At 44.8% G+C, this 19,545-nt stretch overlaps 1 protein-coding gene across 3 annotated transcripts in view; it reads right to left on the reverse strand.

Moving 5' to 3' along the window:
* Positions 1-19,049, reverse strand: part of LOC147885733 (selenoprotein O) — a 55,643-nt gene extending 36,594 nt beyond the window's left edge. The window contains exons 1-4 of one of the 3 annotated variants that reach the window (XM_087396612.1): positions 18,720-19,049; positions 16,245-16,612; positions 12,870-12,979; positions 12,378-12,434 (exon numbers count right to left, since the gene is read on the reverse strand). In XM_087396612.1, coding sequence (XP_087252738.1) covers positions 12,378-12,409 — 32 coding nt within the window. In that variant the 5' untranslated portion in view covers positions 12,410-12,434; positions 12,870-12,979; positions 16,245-16,612; positions 18,720-19,049. The remainder of the gene's footprint in view (positions 1-12,377; positions 12,435-12,869; positions 12,980-16,244; positions 16,613-18,719) is intronic. The other 2 variants (XM_087396611.1, XM_087396610.1) reach the window with 2 other exon arrangements.
* Positions 19,050-19,545: the final 496 nt, after the last annotated feature.

A 19,545-nucleotide genomic window follows, 5' to 3' on the forward strand; every position in this document is an offset into this window, starting at 1 on the left:
CCCGCCACCGTGAGAGACAGCCCGACAGACACGGATACGTGAGCTCTTTGCATCACATCAGAGGGCCATCAGGGAGCCGGGCTATATAGAGCCTCCACATGTACTTGGAGCTCTGGCTCTAAGCAGTTGATTGCTCTATTTTCCTACTATATTTCGTACTAGTTTTTTGCATTCTTAGCACTTACCACTCAGCAAGGGCATTAGTGAGACCTTTGCTTCAGCCCACAATGGCTAGTATGGGTTACATATATCTTGTATCTTGTATCTTGTATCTTGTCTCAAACCCTCGAGGTCTCCTAAAGATGTTAATACACCTCTCTCTCTCTCTCTCTCTCTCTCTCTCTCTCTCTCTCTCTCTCTCACACACACATATCGTATAGAGAGTGGTCGAATGGAGGGCATACCCAGAGAGGGCTGCATCTGTACCCTATGCGAGCGATTCCCGAGAGATCGAGTCAAAGGAGCATTTCGCTTTCAGGTGTCTAGTCTACTACGAGACCACAGCTCCCTACCCAAACCAGAGATATTTGGCAGCTTTCATTCATGATGCCGTACGGCACAAGGAGCTGTTGCTCAAAGCACGTAGGGGAGATCATACCACACATCTAGGCTCCACGTAGAGCATGATCACCGAGTTTTTCAACAACTCCAATTTCCTATGCAAGCTCAGAATTTATTGTGGGTGGTGTTGGGGTCACGAGTACCAAAATAGCATCATGACCTTCCTTGGTCCACGGCAATCCCCTAAAATTTTAAATAAATATGCTTTTCCTTTTTTGCGAGGACTCTCAATTGGAAGTAACATGTCTCTTGCTTTCAAGAAATCCGTCCTATTAAGCTACAGTATTTACACAAGACCGCATAATCTTCTATGTAGGATTCCATCTTTGTCCAAATAAAGTGTTTTTGGCTAAATCCAACATGCAAGCCCTGTGGCGAACATGTGCCATAGACACTCCTGTGGGTCGTGCGTCTAGTCTAATAAGCATGGAGGAAAGGTCCCATGGCGCAATCTGTGCCTTCGTGCGCTCGCAACTCTCGCATGTCTTTGGCTCTAGCTCGGGTCCCTGTGGTGGCCGCCACCTCTGTGAGTCTTGCTGATCAATACTATCTAGTCTCGATGTCAAGCATTTGGAACGTCGTAACATTAATAAAGAATATACAATTTGCCGTATCTTACCCTCACTAAGAATTCTGGCATCCTCGACCTTTTGGATGGATAACCAGCCTGGATCTTTTGATCATTATCGTATTGAAATAATGATTGGTTTGGCAAAGCCTCGTGAGAGAGAAGAAGAAGAAGAAGAAACTATTATTATCGTCCTCTGGGGGCCTGAAATCAACCCATGGGACCCAATGGAATGTTACAAAAAGTCTCCTTCTTTGAAGAAGGGTGGAGTGGACAGCTAGCATGTTGCTACCTGTGTAATACATTGGTCACGGTATGCAAAGACCTTGGTCATGTAATTGCCCAAGGCTGCGAGGTGAGGATGGGAAAGCAAGCTCTCCAAACTGTTGTGATGCTGCGTGACATTGCTGAAATCTTCTCTTAGATGCTCATATCGCGGACATGTCAAAAGAACATGTGCCTCATTTTCCACTTCATCTAAGTTGCATAGCTGGCAGAGTCTTTGTTCCCTTGATACTCCTTCCCATGCTTTTTTCTCCACTTCTAGGGAGTGTGATCGAGTTCTGATGATTGCGATGCTTCTTCTTGCCCTGAGAGAGATAGGTGTGCATATATATTTGTGTGCTTTCTTCTCTTTCTGAGAGTATGTGGTCCAATAGTTGGGGTTGATATTCTCACAATAATATTCATATTTGGTCCTTTTCTTCGCTGATTGCCATTTACTGTGTAGTGCTTCTAAAAGGGCTGTAGAAAATGTCCTTTTCTCCTCTTCCCTTGACATTGCATCTAGGTAAGAAGCAACTTCCCATCTTTGGAACCAGCCTTTAATGTCATACCCCCATCCAGATGATAGCATCTTGCTCTTGTTTGTTTTTTGAGGTCTCTTGCTTGCCTCCCATGCTCTCTTTGGTAGCCTATGTGCTTGCATATCTTGAATCCTCTTTATATATTTGAAGACTCTTTCCAGTGCTCTCAGCTCAATGGGTCTGCAACCAGTTTCAAGAAGCATGATTGAGTATGGTGTGGTGGACTTAATTCCTCAATGCCTTTTGAGAAATGACTTCTGCAATTTCTCAATGTCATTCCATTTTGATGCTGAAATGCTGCCTCCCCATACCTCCACACCGTAAAGCACTGTTTGAATGACATACGCATCAAATAGCACACGCCTAATATCCCATCTCGTGGTGTCATTGTTTCTGCAGTCATTTTCAAAGCGGTAGTACTTACCCCATCCTGCATCAATCCTCCTCTGAACACAATCTCCCCATCTATGGTTAGATGGTACATCTATCCCCAAGTATTTGAAAGTTTGCACCCTCTCGATTTCCTTCTTATCATACATAATGTAGGAATAGAAAAGGAAGAACTAGAAACTAGAAAACTAGAAGTAAAATAAGAACAAGATTGAATGACAAAGAAGTACCTTGAGAAGAGTGTAGACAAGACACAAGCTAGATAGATAGATTGCAATGATGTGACCCATGAATATATGGGCCAAAGTACAAGACATAAAGCAAGAGTGCTTATGGGATAATTGTAGAGGTGCCACATGGCACACACTCAAGACACAAAGACTAGACTAGACTTAGACAAATGTAGACTAGGGAAATAGTACACTTAGTGTGCACTTATCTCCAACACCCTCCTTAAGTGGACACTAGGAGGAAGAAAGAAAGACAAGACTAGAAGACAGACATAAAGACTGATAGACTGAGAGACAAGATAGAAGACATGACAGACAAAGATCCTGAGACACCCCTCCTCAAGTGATATCCTCATATGGGTCCACGAGGGTAGGGACAAGATGGATCTGAAACAAAACACAGTCAGATTGATAGACAAATAGACAGACAGACAAGACTAGATAGACAGAAGACTGACTGTAGACAAACAGAAAGACCAAGACACTAGAACCCCTTGACCTACATCATCGGTGGTCAAAGTGGTAGACAAGAAATATGAAGTAATCAGAAAGCCCACTTCTCATCATATGAGGAAGGAACAGCAGGATCTGCTCATGGAGATGTTGCGGCAACATGGGCTGAGGTAGATGCAGGGGCTGATGTAGGGGGTTTGGAGTAGCAGTCCCTCTCCCGGTGATTATCACGGCCACAAATGGTGCATGGATGATCCTTGAAACAGTCCTTCTCCATATGATTAGTTTTGCCACAATGGGTGCAAGGCTTTCTTACCTTAGAACTTCCTTTCTTTGCTAAAAAAGCAGTGTCAGTTACCTTTCGTTGTTGAGTTCTTTCTTCCTCTTGGAGAGCATTGATGATACCTTCAAGAGAAGGATTATTGTGATACTTGAAGGTAGTGACAAGAGTAGCATAGGTGTCAGGTAAGCTTTTGAGAAGCACAGCAATAGCAATATCTTCGGAGATGAGAGACTTTACTGATGCAAGCTGAACCATAAGACTGCGAAGATAATTGGCATGAGAGGCTATAGTAGCTCCTTCCTGCATATGTAGATCAAAGAATGAGATCATAAGTGCAATCTTAGAGTTTTTAGATCGGGGTCCAAAAAGGATATCCAAAGTGATCCATGCTTGAGGAGCAGACTGTATGTCGGAGATGTGATGAATGTAATCATCTCCAAGACCGAGCAAGATGATAGCATAGGCTTTGTCGTTCTTGGCAGTGACAACTTGCTCAATGTCGGGATCTTCGGGAGCAGCACGGTGAACAACGTCCCAAAGACCTTCTTTCATAAGATGGCACTTGATTTTGATTTGCCAAGTATGAAAGTTGGACCCATTGAATTTGTCGATAGACATGAGAGAATGAGAGGAAGAAGCCATGTGGGAAGGTCTTACCTCTTGCTAAGATGCAAGGGCAGTGTCTATTCCCTTACAATATTGCAGAAATAAATGAAAGGAGAGATCCAAGAAGCCGGTTCTCTCACCACTTTGTCAAGGCCATAGCATGTGACAGCCCATCGAAGCAGGAGGAACTAGCAGTTTGCAGATATGAGGATAACAAAAAACTGCTCAGCAAACTGAAGAGACAATGCACAGTACCTTTAGGACAACTTCAGCTCCTTCTTTGTTTCGAACAAAAAAGGTACGGGCAGCAGCTTCAGAAAGTCGTGGGCAGTAACATGGAGCGGCTCTTCAGCATGAACAGGGCGGCAGCTCACAGCGCAGCAATGGCGAGCTGAGCGCAGCAATGGCGCGCAGATCAAGGCGCAGCAGATCTGGCAGCGCAATGGCGTGCAGATCTGACGCGCAGATCAAGGCACAGCAAATCTGGCAGCGCAATGGCGTGCAGATCTGGCGCGCAGATCTGGCAGAGAGATGGCGGCCTGATGTGGTGGCGCAGATCTGGCAGAGAGATGGCGGGGCAAAAAGAGGCGGGCAGATCTGCAGCGGCAACCTGAACAGGAACGGCAGCAGCTGGAGGTGACGGTCTGAATACCATGTAGTGGAGAAGATGGGCAGAAGATGGAGATGGCGGCGCAGAGAGTGGCAGGGCAAACAGAAGCAGCCCGTTTCGGAGATGATGGTGACCAGCTGAGCGGGGCAGAAAACTGAGAAAAGGCGGCTATGGCTACAGCAGACTGAGAGGGGAGAAGAGGGATCAACGTGGCTCTGATACCATGTAGGAATAGAAAAGGAAGAACTAGAAACTAGAAAACTAGAAGTAAAATAAGAACAAGATTGAAAGACAAAGAAGTACCTTGAGAAGAGTGTAGACAAGACACAAGCTAGATAGATAGATTGCAATGATGTGACCCATGAATATATGGGCCAAAGTACAAGACATAAAGCAAGAGTGCTTATGGGATAATTGTAGAGGTGCCACATGGCACACACTCAAGACACAAAGACTAGACTAGACTTAGACAAATGTAGACTAGGGAAATAGTACACTTAGTGTGCACTTATCTCCAACACATAATGCTTGGGATGTTGGCTGGCTGTATTGTCTTTGTTACCATCATTTTGGTCTTATTGACATTAACTGTTAGACCACTCTCCATGCAAAATTTATGGAGGGTGTGCATCATCTGCTGCATATTCTCTGCTGTGTAAGAGAAGAAGACCACATCATCTGCATAAAGCAATAGTAGAATGGTATATCCACATATTTGGGGACTCGTTGGCTGCTCTCCCTGTAGCATCATATGAATTAACTCTTCCAGCTTGTCTATGCATAGACCAAACAATGTTGGGGATAATGGGCAGCCTTGTTTGACTCCCATGTTACTATAAAATGTGGCTGACAGCCCATTATTCCCTTTTAGTTGGCATGCTACTTTCTCATACATTCTGAAGATTGCCATTCTCAGATGATCAGGCACTTCTAAATGCACCAATCTTTCCCACAAATGGTTCCTGGGGACAGTGTCAAATGCTTTTGTAAAATCAATAAAGCAGCAAAAAAGGGGCTGTCCTCGTAGCCTGCTTTCTTCCATTAGTACCCTCAAAGTAATCAAATGATCAGCTGTACTGTGGTTCTTCCTGAAGCCTGCCTGTCCAATGGCTCTTTTTCTATTCAGCTCGGCCCATAGACTCAGCTGATTTTCGATAATTGTGCTGAAGAGCTTTGCCATAATGGATCCTACCATGATAGTCCTGTAATTGGTGAGCTGACTGCAATCTCCCCCTTTAAAGATGGGTTTTATCCAATTATCTTGCCAGTCTGGTGGGAAACCATGTTTAATTGCATCATTAAGCAAGTGGGCTAAGCATCCTCTTGTATAATCCTTCGTCCACTTGATCATCTCAGTATGAAAATGTGTAGTGTCTGGTGCTTTCCCATTGGCCATTTTTTTAAGACCTTCATTTACAGCATCTATAGTGAAAATGTCTGGACCGTTGTAGAAGAACCTCTCAACAACCTTAGGTGGGGCATTTGGGTGCATGTATAATTGCTTCACATATTGAAGCATTTCCTTTGCTGTAAAATCTCCCAGAACATCCTTTTTTCTTCCCTTTGTTTTCCTCCAAGTGCCTTTCGGGTTCTTTGCAAACTCTAAGTATTTCCTTCTCTTCCTCCGGTTAAGGGCATGAAAGAGCCTTTCAGCTTCTCTACGTTCGCTCCCATTTGGCATATGTTTTATCTTCAGTCTGGTGCTCTTACATTCTTTATCGAACCACCGATTACATGGTAGCCCTTTTGTACATGTTCTCTTATTTTTTCTCTGCCCCAAAACTGTTTGTGCAGTAGAGAATAATGCTTCCCTCATTCTATTCCAATCTAGCATGCATGTGTTCTTGAGCAATGTATCTACAGCCTCTTCATAATATTCCCTTTTGTCTGTGTCCATGCGGAGGGACCAGTTTTCTGCTGTGGCTGTTTTAACTTCTGCCAAATGGGGTATGTGCATCTCGATGTAGAGAGGGGTATGATCCGATTCAGGCATTTTTGAGCCTATCTTGTAACATGCTACTAGATGTATTGTATCTGTGGAAACTAGAACATAGTCCACCACACTTTGTCCTCCACTAGCTGGGAAACAGGTCGGGACCTTTGTACGTGGAAATAAGGATGTTCCATTTAACACAATCATTTGAAGGCCATTGATCAGACTCATAAGTGCTTCCCCATGTGCATTAGTCTCCTTATCTTGAGAGCATCGATGCCAACTAGTGTCTATTTCAATCTCTTTCTCTTTATTGTATTCATGTCCTGTCAATGACTGAATTTGGGCATTTCCAATTCGTGCATTCATGTCTCCCATTATTATTACTCGTCCCTTGGAGCTGAAGTGGGCCACATCTGAGCATAGATCTCCAAATGGGTCTGAGGCATCTTTACCATATCGTGGATAGTATGGGGATTCCCGATGTGGGATGTAGCATCCCACAATGTATAATGGCATTGTGGGATCATCTCTATCTTTATCCATATGTATCTTTTGTAAGGATCATCCTTGCATAAACTAACAATGTCTTGTAAACATTCCTTGTACATGCATGCAATCCCTCCTTGCCCACGAGTGCCTGCTCGTGTTTGCCATAGTGAATGTACCATGTATCCTTGAACTGCTGGTAATCTTTGCACGTCTCTTTCCCATGTTTCTGCTAAAAAAACTATCTCTGCATCATCTAACACATCATTGAGACCAGAGCCTTTATGCCATGGGAAACCCCTACAGTTCCAGAACATTATTTTAAGCATTGTTTGGGTCCCATGGGCTGCGTGCACCTAGAGAGTCTTAGCTTCCTCTACCTCTTGCTCCTTTGTACGTGCTTCATAAAATTTGTGTCTCTCTGCCTGTTGTTTAGGTGTCCTATCCTCAGTGACAAAAAAAGAGGTCCCTCTTAGGTATATCCTACTGCTGTCCAGGATGATTGCTCTTTTCCTAGCATCCAACATCATGCAAATGATAAACTGTCAACAATGCCAAGTCAATAAAAGTTTACCATGAAAGCCTGACAGAGCGTTGCCTAAGTAGTCGATGCAGAAGGCTCCACCGTCAAATCTTGCCACCACAAAAAGGCCTTCCCTTGGAGTACATCTCCACAAGGGTAGCACAAATATGATCAAGGTAATTTATTATGGAAAAATGTGCCTCCCACCTACTCAGCCATGAGCGCACATAAAACCCACGAACACTTCTCCCCCGAGTACACCTCGGGAAGAAAAGGAGGGCATACCATTATGCGTACGTTGTGCCTCCTGAGTCTACTACGATAACAATAGCTATTGCTGCGTAGTTTGTATCTAAGAGAATAGGCTTTACAAGACTTGAGCGTCAATTTGAACTATTGCACTTGAGGTGTGTATATATACACGCACACACATATACATACTAGTTTGTCGGGTCCTATCGCCAGGAGTATGCTCCATATCAAGATATAGGCTGGAGCTCTTTTCGCAAGGGAAAGGAAGTAAGGAGGAGGCACGAGAGATAATACGTCACAGTGCCTTTCTCCTTATTCAAAAGAGAAAGAGATGTGCTTAGGATTGGTAGTAGGTGAAGTACATTAGAAATAGACTAGATAGTGGGCTTTGTCTTCCTTTTTTTTTCCAACTCTGTGTGCCCCAAAAACTGTTACATCCTGCATCGCAAAATGTTCAGTAAAAAAATCTGTTACTTTCCTTGCCAAGGACAGTGGTGACTCGCCTTCTTGCTCGGGTATACCCTTTAGTACAATGTTCTGTGCCCTTCTTTCTCTGTCAAGAATTTCTTTTTCGTCCAGATCTCCCTCAGCTTGCCTATGCTTCTTAGAAACCTCTATTACAGTTTCACTGGCAGTGGTATTCCCAGTTTTCACTGCATCTGCCCAACTAGTGGGCTGTTTGATAGATCCTTGCATGCATCGTGTCCCTTGGAATTCTTCTAGTGTCTGTTGTAGCTGATCTATTTTAGCTTGCTGCATAGTCACAGTCTGTTCAAGATTTGCATTCTTTTGTTCAATGTTTGTATTCTTGTATTCAAGCTCTTGGCACTTGAGAGCAAGGTTGCTTAGTTCCTGCTGTTGTTGGGCCATAGTTGCTTGCAAAGTAGCCAAAAATGTCCAAATGCTTCCTTGTGATGGAATGAGAGGGACTGCAATTTCATCTAATGCCAAAGGAATTACCTCTGTTGTTGGGGATTGTGGTACTGCTGCTGCATTCAGAGACTGCATTGTCTTTGTTGAGGCTGCATTCATTGTTGCTTTACCATTTTTTGGCACTGTTCCAGAGCTTCCCATTTGACTGGTTTTCAGAATGGGAGTGGAGTGAGAGGAATGCCCACTGTGTAGTATTCTGCTGTTGAGGGCTGGAGATGCCAGATTGTAGAAAGAAATTGGTGACGCCTGGCAGAGAACTGTCCACAACTTCGCGTATAGAGCTCCAAATGGAGCAACTGCCCACAATTTCGCGTATAGAGCTCCAAATGGAGCAAGCTTAGGCTCAAACAAAGCCTCTATCTCATATCTATGGGACCCTAGAGCCTTTTGGGGAACAGAAGTGGGAGCAAAAAGTTATGGACAGCCGAAATCTGGGAGAAAAACAGTGACGCGAATTTTGCCTGGCAGAGAGAGAGAGAGAGAGAGAGGGGCGTAGCTAGACTTGGGAACCCAGTTGCTCAAACGGATTCCTGTATACCCCCTGCCACCACCATCCACCCCCCAAACACGAAGATCAATCTCCTATCATCACCCGTCCAAATGCCGGGGCAGCGGCCAAGATGTCCATTACGGCAGTCGCCGTTGCTGTCGAGGGAGGGGAGTAGGATGGAGTGGAGGGAGGAAGGGAGCGGGGATGAGAGGCGAGGGAGGGAGAGGCATCGACGGAGGGGGACGCGGGGGAGGGAGAGGCATCGACGGAGGGGGACGCGAGAGAGAGAAAGAGTGAATTAAAGTCTTCGAAAGACCAAAAAGGATCTATGAGACAGAAGCTGATACAATGAACTCATGGGTGGAGACACTAGACGGGCATCAACACCCAGGACGAATACAATAATCCTGCCCATAACAGCATCAGTACATAAAAAGGAAACAAACTCTGATAGGAAGCCAGTGAGAGTGTCAACCCTAAGAGGGGAGCATTTGTGTGTGAGGTTGCTGCGGGGGCAGAAATCCTACGATAGGGCGCTGCTCAGCTTTCGGCATGTACATCTTGCTGAAGTCTCTTGGCCATAATGGATTTCCTTTAGAAATTGTCAATGGTCATGATATGCACACAATGGCAGTCATGGTTCCAAACAATTGAAAGTACTTTCAGAAAGAAAAGAAAGAAAGAAATTTTATTAGAGTCTTCGAAGGATCGATGGGTCTATGAGACTGAAAGAAAACCTGATACAAATCACAGTAAGGGTGGAGCTACTGAAACGAGCATCATCACCCATGCTGAATCCTAAGTCTGATCATACATAATCAAATACATCTGGATGTAGCAATGAAAAGAAAAGGACTAGAGCGGAGCGGAATCCTCCGTATGTCATGTCGCCCTGGCTGGTGCATAGCTGGTGATGGGACGCTGGTGCCCGTCAAGGAGTGAAGGGCGTCCAATCTCCTGGACGAGGCTCGACGCAAGACCAGAGCCACCGTGACTCCCGTGGGACGTATCCCGGGTCTAAACAATGACGGGAGGTCCCCCAGAGTGATTTGTGTCCCCTCGATGTCTCGTGTGTCGTGTTGCGATCGTCGGGCCGGGGTCTCTGTCACGTTTGCGGCTAGAGATTGGACGATCAATGTCACTTGATGGGAAGAACTCTGTGATCCTGCTTAGAGAGGTGTCTGATGATGTGGCCAAGCCCTGTCGCGTGAGTAAGTACTCTCTATGTCGGACTCCCTCGTGAATGAAGGCCGCGAGGCATCTCTGTTCTGGGTAGGCAAGGAATCTGGAAAGGAGCCTGGAGCCGTCTCTGAAGAGGCAGTAATAGCGACCTCAGATCTCGTAGTACATTGGGCACCTGAAAATAAAATGCTCCTCCGACTCAACCTCCTAACAGTCGCACAATATGCATAAGCAATGCTCCCTAGGAATCCCCTCTGCTCTGTCGCTCTCTATGCGGAGGCGGTGTGATGATACCCGAAACTGTCCGATGGAGATCCGTAGTGAGTGAGGCATATAAAGCTCAGTGTATCCCGGTGGTGTGATGAATCCCTCCTCCGAAATGCAAAGACAGTAATCTCTATAGAAACTCAGCTTCACTGGAAGCTCCCTCGGCTCCAACCAGGTCCTAAAGGTGTGTAGCTGCAGGAGATCCTCTCGAATGACCTGGTTGGTATGTGGCACAATCGGGATGGTGGATGGGAGTCATCTAAACTATACTGAAAAGGAGGTATCCTATCGATGTGGAACCCTAGTCTCACAAACCATCTATGAGTCCGTGCATACCAACATCGCTCGTCTCCCTCTTCTGCCAACCTCATGGAGGAATCGAGAGCCAACCATGGCAATCTCTATCTCCCTGATGTGCAGTCCCCATATGATCTAACCCGGTGTAGATATGTGATGGTCTGAAAGGCTGCATCTAGCTGGAGTGGAGAAGCACCAAACTCGGCCTGAATGATGTGATGTGGTACAGACGGTTTCCCCCGGATCATCCATGAGAGCATGAGGATCTACAAGCGCTCCACCCATGTCCACTCTATCTCTGACATGTCAGGCCGCCAACAAGGGCTGCCATACATACCGGCTGGTCGGACCAAGGAGTCGAAGAGAAGAGCCTTGGTCCGAGGGTCCTAGAAGTGGGAGTGAAAGCACTGTCTCTCTAGCCGAGCCAGTGAGATTATCCTCAATCATATGGTCAAGAGAATGATCTCAAGAGATTATCCTCAATCATATGGTCAAACAAAATGATCAATCTGACCATGGAAGATATCTTTTGGGCATCTGTATCCATGACACATTTGAAGTGGGAAAGGCATTTCAAGTCATTGAGTTCCTATCTAATAGCAATAAGGATTCAGCAAGAAAATTCAGCCCCTTTATGCTAGTACTCAAGAAGGGCACAATACTATGCCAAACCATGATAGACCACCTACATTCCAAATCCAGCCATGTAAGTAGATAAAAAAATTCAAAATTTTCAAGGATTCTAAGTCTATGCAAAGTAGCTTTTGTGTCTCCATTTGATCGTAAAGACGATAAAGGATGCGCTCACAAAGACGATTCAAAGAAATGGTTAGTGGCAGGGATAGCTTAGTCTTCGAGGACAAGCTGGTCCAATTGGAGGGTTCGAGCACTTATGTTCCAGTAGAACTTGAATTTGTAACAGAACGTCAGCATCATAATAAAATTCACTAAGAATACTTGCTCGAATGGAAGGATAGGTAAGAGGACAATGATTCTTTGGCGATCATAAACAATCTTATAAATCAATTCCCTACGTTTGAGTTATGAGGAAATAAATCATTGTATAAGGAGGGAATAATGTTACAATGACAGCTTGCGGTGGTTTTATTAAATAAGTAAAATTTGGGGTACATCTTTTTAGTTGAAACCTATGGTCCCATTAGACATAAAGGCATTATGTCTATACTTCAACTATAAATGCAAGGTAGAAAGATGCATTGGAATTCATTCCATATATAGCAATATTGGAAATGAAGGAGAAAAGCTGGTTTAAATCTACAACTTTGGGATCAACCAAACAATCTGCCTGAAATCAAGGCAAAGATAGGGAACCAGGATTGCATTGAAGAACCTAAGGTAGGACCCAACAGAAGTCAAAAAAGAACAAAAACTTGCAAAAAAGATCATTGAGTGTTCAGAAAAGTTTATTTGCTGACCCTCTCATGATATGGAAGTAGAAACAGGTATAGGAAAGACATGTTATGGTGGAAGATGAAGCCCATACTCTTCTCTATATTGCAGCAAATACAGGCACATCAAGGCACTTTACAACGTCCATGACCTGAAGTCATGACAAAAACCGTTTGAGAAGCCAGCAAAGCAAATAGGAAATTTTTCCAAAGAGATGCTTTCTTACAGGAAAAAACCACTTGAAAAACAAAGGACAAGAATTTGTTTTTAATCAGGTTTGCCTTTCACTTCACAAAACCTCCTGAGAATCTTGAAGAGCTCTCTCTCTCTCTCTCTCTCTCTCTCTCTCTCTCTCTCTCTCTGTGTGCGTCTCTGTGTGTGTATGTGCGCGTGCATGCATGTGTGCACATGTGTTTTCTTTCTTTCTTTTGTTCTTTTTAGTTGCTTGTTTGTTATTTTGTTATTTTTGTATTCTACCATCGATCCATCCCCCACTGTCCACATTTCATGATGTACCGAGTTCTGCCCCCCACAGAGAGAAAGATAGCGCTTCAAATGAGCATAGTCAAGAGGCTTGAAAGCATACTCATGCACATCCAAGTCCAATAGCTCAGCGCAACTTTCAGACCATGCTACAAGTTCTGGCTTATTAACTTTTGCAGAAGGAGCAACCTTGGTGTAACAAGCATGTAAAACCTGTTCACCCAAATAACCAAGAGTCAATAGTCCATACCCTTGCAAATCACCTGCATTAGTGAGTATAAAATTAAATCATGTCTGACTTGGGAGTTGACTACGATGTTAAAAACAGGAACATAAGTCAGTCCCCATCATATCAAAAGTTATCACATTTGGCTGTCTAAATGACCCAACCACCCACATGCAAGTCCAAATGTGCATCTATCCGTGATTGCTTCAAGAAACAAACCAAAATCATTGCACAGGTTCATGGTATTGAAAAGCACATTACTAGCAGCATCCAATTTACAAGCTCTCCAGCAATCTACTCGGGAGATTAAACAAAAGACAAAGTAGTTCCTCTCACAATTAGACGTACAGTGTTTGTGTACTTTCAAGGCATCAAATTAGGATACCATGAGCTACAGCCACAACGAAATATTGTCTCAGCTTTAGCACTTATAGTTTTAGACTAGTAGTTAGACTAAAGTAGGCCAACACACCCATGCAGTGGAAAGCATCTAGTATCAAGACATTCACTTACACCTCATATTTTCCTCTCACATGTCTGTCTCATTCTGCCACTTTTGCTTCCCCTAGGCCTATACAGGGCTGAAAGGAATTTGTACAGGGGAGCTATATGAGACCACCTCACCTCATTGTACCAGAAGTTTGATGTAACATCACTGCGTCTTCCAGGAGGGGCACGGGTTTGACCACTATCTCAGCTGATTCACTTTCATGACAAGATCTGCATCGGCCTTTACCTGATCGAGATGCAACAACATAGAGAGACTCTATTGAGACAAATCAAACAGCAGGAGAAGACAGTGACAAGGGAGACAAAGCTAGACCCAACACAACAGAATGTCACAAAATTCTATGCATTCGAGTCGGCACAGGGTCATAGGGGAGAGGAGGAGAAGCTAGCCGAGATGCGGACAGAGTGGATTAGCAGGAAGAGGAGACGAGGAACCGTGCGGCATGGAGCCAGAGCCACAAAGACCATGCACAGCACATAGACAGACCAAAGCACGCACGATGGGGTCCAGTCTATCCCAGCCTTACTCAAAGGGTACCCTCAAGGGCGAGTTATCACTCTTGCTATGGCCCACTGGATACAGAGATCACACCCCCCATCACACCGAGAGACGACCCAACAGAGGCGAGCACGAGATATCTTCATATCCCACCATGACAGGCACTCCTGGACTGTCAAGGCACCAGGATCCTAGTTGGTACTGCTGGATTCTAGTTATTTGGTTCTCTCTGGATTATAGGTTTTGGTTTTTGTTATTTGGTTCTCTTTCTGTCACTATGCTTCCTGTAGTGAAAGCCAAACAGGGCCAAGTGCTGACGTTACAACTAACTGGCCTAGGGGTTGTTTAGGCCAAGAGGGGCTAAAAGGGATGTGTAGATGAGAGCTATATAGGTCCACCTCCACTCATTGTACCGGAAGTTTTGACATAACATCGACGTACTTCACGATCCCTGCTCCTCCACCATTCTCTCTTTCTATAACTGAGCTTCGCAGCTGGCCAAACTGTTACTAGCTGACCAGACCAAATATGGTGGCCCATAAAAGCTCCACCCAGCATATGCTGGGCCATATGTGCCAGTCTTTGTGCCTTGCTTTAGGCCCATGGACATCCCCATATGTGAGCATATTTCATGGCAGTCCCTTATGGACTGTTTTGACCTGCTCAATACAAAACTTTCATCAGGCTGCTTATGTTGCAGCCTGTCATTTGCCCAAACGGCAGCCCATTAAGCTGCCCACGTGGCAGCGAGTGTGCTGGCACAATCAGCCCTATGATGTGCCCACATAGCATGCTTTGTTTCTGCACATGTGGCAGTCCTCTCTTCCCCATACCTAATGCAGGCGCCAATTCCACATTTCCTCCTCATCTGTGGGCTCACACATGGGAAGTTGACTCATCTACCCAACAGTTGTGATAACAGATACAGGCAAGCCAGTGCCACTTTCATGCAGTTAGCACACAGCATAATCCACAAAAGCAGATGCTTAGGTCAAGAAGTCAGCCAAGAATGTCATGACAGTGAAAGTTCTTGTCAACAAAAGGGAGCGTGTGCAAAACAATCCCCACGTTGCTAGGAGTGCCTCTTTGGCACATCAGCTTGAGACACAAGCATCAGCACTTTGCTAAACAAAAGTGGCACCTCTAGGTGTTGTGCACATACTTACTAAACAAAACTGTTATAGGCCATGGCAACAAGGTGACATGACAAGCAAAGCATATTAGCATATTGAACAATAGCTTGCTTCACACGACAATATCTATGACACACAACGTAGATTGACTTCTGCAGCTTTACTACTTGTTACAGGTGATCATGAGGGATTGATGGGGGTGATAGATGGGATATATTTGAGTTCAGTCATAATATGGCATATTCAATAGTGGATTGGAATGTGGAGGTCAACTCCCCATCTGTGAGCCACCATATGAGGAGGGAAAGGGGGAGTCAGACCAATGGGACAGAGAGAGGCGGCTGCAGAGGCCAGCACATTCAACTGGTAAAGGGCCCTATACAAGGAAAGATTGGCCGGTTCAGTCCAGTAATAGGCACCTGCCAAGGAGCCTTATATAGGTCAGAAGGGCACAGTAGGAAGCAGTCGATAGTAGGGTCTGAAGCAACAGACCTAGTTTGCAGATGTGGGCCAGTCAGCCATTTTGGGTCAGCAACCAGCCTGACCAATCAGCTATTTATGAGGCCTTCGCATGTCAGCACATTTCATTTTGCTCTCATACTTTGTCAGGTAGAATGCTCTGAACCATCCTTCCCACTCATTACGTGTCAACATGTTTTTCAGGTGTTGACAAATATTTGTCTCGAGATGCTCTCGACATAACACGGTGCATCTGGCAATAGCCACATAATCCAAGAAAAACAAACCAGCCCTGACAGGTATGCTCATGTAAGCTTGGAGCAGCATTAACGTCAATGTTCCCATGTTTAAGTTGCACCTGAACCGGTGTAGACCCGCGGTGCATTCAAACTAAGTCGGATGTGCAGAATGGATGTCCTGAAGGGCAAGATTGATGACAGGCAAGCTCACAAATGAAAATGCTTTCCAAGGATGCAGAAGGCTTTATTACATTGTGTGACCAACATATTCATGACTCAATAGGCAAGATGCATTCACGCATTTCAATTTAAGCCCCTCTTGAGTAAGTACATGCCAAGCTCTGCATATTCCTGATTCCTTTGCGAAACAACACCAGCCCATCATAGATTACTAAAACAACAAAATTTGGACCTGTTTTCCTTTGGGTGGCTTCATCCATCTCAACCAACTCCTTTGCAACGTTATACCAAAACTAGACATAGTTTCCAGCAACATGTTTCCTGCATCTTGGTGGATTAGTACCCATAATTTCTCAAAAACAGCTGAAACTGCATGCAAAGAAGGCTGAGAAATGCATTCCTTCTTGAAGATACGTGCACCCAGTTTGTCTGTTGCATAGCTTCATGAACCAATTCTGAAAATCCTATGGCACAGATAGTATTCCACTACGTGCTGGAAATGTATCTGGCAAGTACCCATACATAGAACCACCATGATTCCACTCTTACTGTGCCATTTGCAGGAGACCAAACGAGAGCATGTGCATGATCTACCACAACCTGGCTCATTCAATGCTTCACATTTGTCACTGGCCTGAATCAAAATTTGTCTTTATAATCACAAAGGTTACAATAGTTATAAAACAAGTATGCCTGCAATTGTCTAAGACCTCTACCCACTCTCTCTCTCCATTACATTCATTCTCTTCCTTTCTTCTTCCCCCTTCCTTCTTCCTTTCTCTGCTCTCTCTCTCTTTCTTATTCCTTACACTTTAGTCTCTCATACGTTCAGATGGGGTCAGTCCATCAAACAAAACAAGAGAGACCTATACTAGTCCATATTCCCAAACTGGATGTACATGGACCTATCACCAGTTTGCCCATAACGCATTTTAAAATGCATACATGGTAAAAAGAGGCTCATTTCGACCCCTGCAATCACCTGTTAAGCCAAACAAATTTCATATATCCTAACCTACCATCATTGATGGTACGTGGCCAAAATGCAGCTTTGAGGGCCAATTTTTGCACCAACAAGCATTGAACTCAATCCCAAGACCACACACTATTATGAGAGATGTACAATAGATGAGATGGCAAATAGTTTATATGCTCTAGACTTCAAACTACATTTGATTGAATGTTGCAGAAGCTTGATGTATGTAGAAACCTCCAATATTCCCCTCCACATTCCAGCCATACAGATAGGCCACAACTGGCCACACAAACACATACATGTATATAGAGAGAGGCACAGAGAGAGTCTCATGTGTGACCCGCTGCCGGATGTAGGTGTGTGCAGGTGTGGGTGTGGGTGTCAACAGGTGGGTGGCTGGGTGGGTGGGTGTGTGTCACTCTGGCTAAGCGCAGGATTGCAAATCCTGATTGTTTGAGCTGTTTCAGTTCTTCTGAGACTGTTCCACATCTTCTATGGCTTTGTCCTCATTCCATAGCTCTCTTGGACCGTATTTCCCACTGTCTTTTACTACAGTACAGGTCCAATACTCTCTCTTTTTTCATTGGGTCAGATTATGGGCACTATGGACCATTTGGAAGCAGAGGAATCAGCTGTTCTTGGGGCAGCCATTGCTCCAACCTTATGAGTTTTTTAGCGCATCGTTACAGCAATCTCTGTATGATGCTTGTCATCATGATGACTTGGATGTATCATCTTTAGATGTGTTTTCCCACTGCTTTTCATGTCTTTTCTTTAGACTATTCTCATTGTAAACTTTTTCTTGATATAAATACAGTGGTTTCACCCCAAAAAAAAGTGTGTGTGTGTGTGTGTGTGTGTTGGGGTGGGGGGGGGAAGAGAGAGGGAGAGAGAGAAGCAGCAGCCAGATCTGTAAACGCTGCTACATTTAGGATGGAAGTGTTAGAAAACCCATTGCAATTTTGAATAAACAATCCAAGGCTTGATTTAATAATATATCCCTTTCAAAACAATGGCATTGGCTCAACCTCCGTCTTCAAAGGAACAAACTGATAAACTCAAAAAGATCAGTTTTTGGCTCACATCTAACTAGGAAGGACTTCCTGATTGTGTCTAGGTATTTCTAACGACACTCTTTTTTACTTGCTTAGCCGCCACCAGCAATCTCTGAGCATGCAGTTCTATCCAGGGAAAGAAGCTCAATCTGTACAGAGCTGGCCATGATCATAACAACGATAGCCCAAAGACACCTACACTTAGAATCGTTTCATGTTTTCTACAAGAGCTACAAGAGGCTCTATCCAATTGCTCTCTTGGCACCATATTTCATACGACAGAAAGACGATCAAAGGCAAAGTCTGCCCAGTTCTTGAAGGCCACATGTCTAACAGAGAGGAACAAGTAAAACGTCAATCGATTTGACAATTAACCTTGAGCATACCATTTTTAACGTTCAAAGTTACTTCTTTTGAACGTGATCGCAATATTGACGTCGAAATAAGGATAGCTTGTGTGGACAGATTGGAATTGAACATTTTCTTTAGCTTCATCGATATATGATATTGCAAGTAATGATCGAGCTTAGAGGAAACCAATCCAGACACACGTAAAATTGCAATCTTGTGGCGTACGACGGGGCAAGTGGACCGCTGCGTAAGTGGGCAGAGGCAGGAGCACGAGAAGGGGAAGGAAAAGAGAGGTGGGCGATGTGGAGAGGAGGCAGATCCGAACCTGGCGAACGGGGCCGGCTTCCATGGAGTCAGGAGGGAGTTCACGGACGAAGGAGTGGTCCCAATTGATGTGGTCGAGGGTGATTCTGGGGGAGGAAGGGGGGGTGGCAATGAGGGGGGGAGGGGGAGGAGAGGAGGGGGGGGAGTGTTGGAGGTGCTGAGGGGACATGGCAGCGAGGGGGAGAAGGAGGGGGAAGGGAGGGTGGCGATGGCGATGGCGATGGCTATGGCGAAGGGGAAGGGGAAGCGACAGAGGGAAGCTCCGAGAGGACAAAGTTAACAAGGAACAACAGGTGCTTGTGTAGGAACAGAGTGCCATTGTTTGTGTGTGTGTTTGTTTGATAAAAAATTTCACGATGTTGAATGTTTGATGAGTCCTCTTCAACTCTCCCTAATTCCCACCCTCCACGTTTAACACCCCATCATCTTTCATTCATTTTCAACTTCATACCCCAAAGCTGCACTCTCTCTTCCATAGGGTCCTCTTTCCACAAGGGTACTTACTATTCGAGAGGGATCCATCGTCCCAAGTATCAAAGTCCTCTCACCCTTAATCTAGAGGGTTGTTCCCCTCACCAATTACTTCCCCACTCACTCGACTTGCCTCTCACAAAGCACCAATGTAGATATGTAGATAGATGCACAAATGACTCTGCTTGCCTCTCACAAAGCACAAATGTAGATTACATAGATAATGCACACACACCCTCTCTTTTTTTTTGGGGGGGGAGGGGGAGGGGGGGGAGGGGGGCACGGGGGGTTGAATACAAGTGCAGGTCTACATATGTTTCACCTCACTCTTAGAAAGCACAATTGATACATCCAAA

This window comes from Dipteris shenzhenensis, chromosome 25 (assembly GCF_047967505.1).
Source record: "Dipteris shenzhenensis isolate YYH24624 ecotype China chromosome 25, Dip_SZ_1.0, whole genome shotgun sequence".
NCBI classification, from domain to species: Eukaryota; Viridiplantae; Streptophyta; class Polypodiopsida; order Gleicheniales; family Dipteridaceae; genus Dipteris; species Dipteris shenzhenensis.